This window comes from Jatropha curcas, chromosome 3 (genome assembly GCF_041381405.1).
Source record: "Jatropha curcas cultivar XTBG-Jc1 chromosome 3, XTBG_Jcur_1.0, whole genome shotgun sequence".
In the NCBI taxonomy this organism is placed as follows: Eukaryota; Viridiplantae; Streptophyta; class Magnoliopsida; order Malpighiales; family Euphorbiaceae; genus Jatropha; species Jatropha curcas.
In genome coordinates, this window is record NC_143153.1 from 26,781,317 (window position 1) to 26,786,898 (window position 5,582).

The 5,582-nt window shown below is 32.0% G+C and overlaps 1 protein-coding gene across 1 annotated transcript; it reads right to left on the minus strand.

Annotated features, from left to right (window-relative positions):
* Positions 1-466: 466 nt before the first annotated feature.
* On the minus strand, positions 467-5,372 carry SULTR2;1 (slufate transporter 2;1). The gene is made up of 12 exons (XM_012237810.4): positions 4,904-5,372; positions 4,721-4,769; positions 3,959-4,166; positions 3,697-3,874; positions 3,527-3,592; positions 3,183-3,413; positions 2,886-3,012; positions 2,454-2,740; positions 1,273-1,466; positions 1,080-1,171; positions 923-999; positions 467-828 (listed from the first exon to the last, which is right to left on the minus strand). Exons 1-12 carry the CDS (start codon positions 5,228-5,230, stop codon positions 688-690), a joined length of 1,977 nt encoding a protein of 658 aa, XP_012093200.3. The 5' UTR covers positions 5,231-5,372; the 3' UTR covers positions 467-687.
* Positions 5,373-5,582: the final 210 nt, after the last annotated feature.

The following is a 5,582-nucleotide window of genomic DNA, read 5'->3' on the forward strand; positions in this document are numbered from 1 at the left end:
TGTGTGATTAGCCACATTCTAGTGGAGCACAAGTTCAACTTTTGTCGCAACTTATTGGGTTTCGTTGTTGTTTTCTCTTTCTAGTGGAGCATAAATGCAACTTCATTAGTCAAATCAAGTCAACTCACTAATTTGAAGTTTATGTGGAAGGATGTCATTTAAGATTTTTTTTTTTTTTTTTTTTTTTTTTTTTGCGAGATTTCTGCATATATATTTTTTTTCTAAAAAATGATTAATTTTTCTTTCAACAAAAAATAAAAAACTTAATTTTGTTAATGAGATAAGAAATGCATAATTATTTATTATTCATAAAAGAATTGGATTATGTACTTGCTTTTCCATTCTAAAAAATTTAAAGACAGACCACGCTAACTTTTTGGAAGTTACTTTATAGAAGAAGCGGAGGGAAGGGCAAAGCACTTGCTTCAGCTTATGCATTCTTACGTCTGATTCCCTTTACCAAAAATGAAAAAAATTGAAAATATTATAAGATGATTGTACATAAACATTGGTGCTTTTTCCCTCTCGGACTTCAACTATAGTGTCCTAACTTGAGGAGATGAAAAGCACATTTTTATTACATTTCACATATCTATTACACAATCATACAAACAGACAAGACCATACACGACACACAAAAAAAGAAAAGGAAAGAAAGCATACTAATAGACATAATTTTCTTTTCACTTAAATGGCAACCATTTTAGAACTGAGACATGCATCAATTGCTTCATCAATAGTCAAGAAAATCCTTTCTCCAATTTTGTTCACAAAGTTGGCTAATTTTAGCTTGTGAATCACTTGCCACCTTGGGTTAGTGATGGCCATCTGAGATAAGAAAAAATGTTCATAAAAATTAATATATAATAATAATAATAAAGAATAATATATATGTGTTGATATAACCAATACTAATTAGTACCTCTATTCCATTTAAAACAAGATTCTTACGCAGTTCTTCCAAACAAGCAATTCCTGCTGTATCAATGCTTGTTAAATCTGTCACATAAAAAAATATCGATTCTTTTATTTTTTGATTAACTAATTAAGCTTATGAAAAAAAATTATTAAGCACTTACTGGACAAGTCAAGAATCACAAGTTGGACACTCCTTTTCACATTTCCTTTGATGTTCTCTTCCTCTTCCTTTTCTGTTGCCCATTTTATAATACTTAAAAAAAAAAAAAGGAATATTACTATTTATATGCACATTATTGAATTTAAGTTGTATATCTGAAAAATAGATGGAAAGGAAGAGTAATGTATGTATACTTGTGCTTGACTAAGTTGGCATTTGCAAAACAGAGGAAGCCAGACTTGACACGGATTACAAGCACAGAAGGAGTCTCAAGAGCCATAGGATATTGCAGAACATCACAAAACATATCAGTTCCAGGTATTCTTCCAAGAACTTCTGTGCCTGGTTTAATTGATATTATGATTATCTTCAAAAACGACACAGTCACCTGCAACTCGCACAGTAAAGTTAAACGCATGGACATTGGAGGTGCTTCCAAGCTTCATTAGAGAAGAAATAGCCAAGAATATGATGAAAGTTAGTGTGGGTAGTGCTTGAATTTGTATGGTCAATCATCAATAAATGAACCATCAATAAATGAACCATCACTTTCAAATCCAATGGAACATGACATCGGTAAATGTGGTGGTGTGTTAGTGTTAAGCACCAATCACTTGTCAGTACCCTGAACCATTCATGCTATCCACAACCTAAGGCTGAATATTCTCCTTCCATTTCTTCTTTCTAGAATATCTATCATACAAGAATATCTATCATACACTGTGTCCCTTTATAAATATAAATCGTTAAAATTTTTTTATAAGGTAGTTAAGTGATCAGTTAATTCTAATAGAAATTTCATTCATTTGACTAAATTATCATTAATCTCATATTCTTAATGTGTTTAACACGTATATAAAGGTTAAATTAAAAAAAAATTATTAATTACTCCTTAGTGTTCAATTTATACTATTAGACCGAGAGAGTATTATAACCAATTGACTTATCTAGATTCGGTATATAAGCTCATTCATGAATTAAACCAATAAAAAATTTTTTTTATTGAAATAAAGGTATTTCTAACCATATATAAAGAAAAAAAAAAAGATGAAGCAGCAAAAATGTTGAAAAAATTTTTTTTTTCGTTGATGGAGTATATAAGTAAGGCCATATACTCGATTTAGGCAAATCTAATTCACGCTGTAAAAGCTATAAACAAGCCTCTAAGCATCAACTATGCTTAATGGTGTGGATACCAAAATTGTATTAAACCTCATTCCTCATTTTGATAATGATTGAACCTTGTCATAAGCCGAAGTCTAATTTTACGCTCTTTGTACGACCTTGTCCATTCTTAATATAAAATTAAAAATTAGTTTAAAAAAAAATATAAAATTAAAAATTCAATACATATATATAATATAAGTAAAGTTACCGCAGCGAGTAGGCCTATCTCCACCGAACAGAATAACACTCCGAACAAGGCCCCAATGCAAGCAAGAAAATCTAGCTTGTCGAGCTTCCAAACATTGTAGATTTCATTGAGGTCAATAAGTCCTGGTAGAGCAGAAAGAATAATTGAAGCAAGTATGGCAGTTGGGGTGAAGTACAATAGCCTTGTCAAAAATTCCAAGCATATTATCACTGTAATAGCCATCACAATATTTGACATTGCAGTTTCACAACCAGCAGTAAAATTTACAGCGCTGCGTGAAAATGATCCTGCACTTAACACAAGCAAAATTTTTACAGTAAATTTTATAAAATTTAATGTACAATTTAATTAAATTCTATCATTTGTAAGTTTATTTATAAAAAAATTAGGTATAAAAGGACATAAGTTAAAGAAGCTTCAGAAAAATCTCACCTGTTGCAACATAGCAAGAAGAGAAAGATCCTAAAATGTTCGTCATTCCAATTGCCACCATTTCTTTGTTTCCATCAATATGGTATCCTTTAATGGATGCAAAAGACCGGCCCACTGCAATTGCTTCCTAAATTTGAAATTATTAGAAATGAAAATTACTAATTTTATTATCGATACATGGAGAAATTTTTATAAATTGAGAAATGGATTCTTAGATTTGAACGCCAATCTCTTACTATAAGGTAGACACTCGATTCAGTACTTGTAAAAAATGGAGTTCGATCATTTGGCACATACCGTAAGAGCAACAAGAGCAACTATAAATCCAATTTTAACTATTTGTCCAATTTGTGGATCATTGAACTGTAGCTGATGGATTGAGCTTGGATTTAAGCCTCCTTTGATGTGTTTTATAATCTTTACTCCATGTTTGTCAGCTCTCGTCAGGAAAACAATTAGGGTTGATAAAACAACAGAAACCAGAGGAGCAATTGCAGGAAGCCAGAAGAGTTTCCTTTTCCTTTTACCCTAATAAATTATAAAACAAGAAAGTGTATCATTTCTTGAAAAATTAGGAACTACTAGCCTTATGAATATACCAAGAGATTAATAATAAGGGGAAAGGAAAATTTTTCACTTACAATGAATCTTGTCGTGAGAATGAAACTCAAGAACGAGCATCCGAGGATAAAATTATGAGGATTCCACTGGGATTTTAGAAAAATAATAAAAAAAGAAGGATATTGTTTAGCATAATGAAATTTAAATTGAGAAAGAAGATATAATGATCTGAGAAATTAAATGACATTACTGAAGAATGATGAACTGATGTCCAAGTAGCTTTGGCGACAGAGATCACATCAGTTTTGTTTGTGAAATGAGTAATCCCAAGTAGTCCTTTCAGTTGTTGGAGACCAATAACAATGGCTGCCCCCGCCATGAACCCAACAATTGCAGCGTGGGACAGAAAATCCACAAGGAACCCCAACCTGTAAAATTCTCATTAATTAATTAATATTAGTTGAAATAATTAATACATCATGCACATGAATATGCATAAAAAAGTAAATAACCTGAATAGTCCGAAGGCAGCCTGAAAAATTCCTGCAAAAAAGGTTGTGGTAATAACGAGATTTCTGAAGGCAACTGGATTAGCTTCAGGATCTTGTATGTTTGGAATCAATGAGGACAAAAGAAGTGAAACCACAGCAACTGGTCCAATAGCTATTTCTCTTGAAGTTCCCAGTAGAGCATATATAATAGGTGGGACTACACTTGTGTCTGAACAGAACAAACAAAACATTCTCACAAATCTTACCAAGCATTCCTTTTAACTACAATAATTTCCCTACAACAATCCAGTGCCCGACTCCTTATCTCACTGTGAGAAAATCAAGAACTTAAAAAACAATAGCCAACATATAAAAAAAAAAAAAAAAAAAAATTACTTATCATCCTCATAGTGTAAGAAGTCTGAGAATGGGAAAAAAAGAAAAGAACAAGAAAACAAATATTGGATATAATAGCATTTATATAAATATCAATTTGACACTTGCTGTTAAAAATAATGATTAACAAGATAAACATTTTTAAAATAAAATGTAGATGGCTTTTTTGCATTTCCTACAAGTATCACACACCCTTTTTTTTTGCATACAAGACTAATTTCATTTTAGAATTTGGTTCTACCCTTCTCCATAAGTTCCTTTACCACATATTGTCATGGGGTCTCCTATGCATAGAAATTTTCGTAACATCAAATTTCTTCTTTTTAAATGTTATGTTAAACCCGTTGAAAGGGTAATTGTATAAGCCAAAAGCATAAGTAATCTTACAAAGGCCGTATTGAGGATCGAGCTTAGCCAAGGTTGCATATCCAATACCCTATACATGAAATTCACATTAACTATATGAGAACTTGGTAAAAAAAATAAAAATAAAAATAAAAATAAAAATAAAAATAAAAAAGATTAATTTCATGTATATCTATATTTGAGTATAAGCTTTTACAAGTTCACCTGAGGAATGCAGAGGCTAGCTAGAGTTAGACCAGCTAAAAGATCGTTCTTGAATTTGGTTGCTTTGTAATTTCGACACCAGGAAAGAATTGGAAATATTGCTCGCAAGACAGAAAGTACAGGCTTATTCCCATTTTGGTTCTTGAAAGGTGTCAAAAACCCAGTACCATGAGGAAATAAGGTTTCCTTTATGGAACCCATGAGCTGGCACCATGGACTGGGTGGCTCAGGAGCATTGAGCACCCACTTAGCCCTCTCGACTCGACCATTTTTCTCAAGGTCAAGCATTTCTTGGCCAGTGGTTGTTTCAATTCCTGAAGAAGTCATTTTTTGAAGTGTTTGGGGGAACTTTGAGAGTTCCTTTGCTCTTCCTCTATTTCTCTCTGCTCAGTCTTTAATTGTTTGAAGAGAACATTAAGGCTAAAGTGAACACCAATGTTGAGATTAGAGAATGGTTTGATGCTAAAGTGCATACACCTTGAGGGAACTTTATATACACAGAAGAAAGCAAATTCGACGGTGGAGAAATTTCTTTTTAATAAATATTAGGCAGTAGGCACCTTAGATTTGAAATTTTGTTTGAAAAATCCTTGGTATAGGTACATTGGTCCAAATGGGAAAAAATGTAAATAGCAAAATATTTAGGGAGAAAATTGAAAAACTGAGGGTTCAAAAAAAT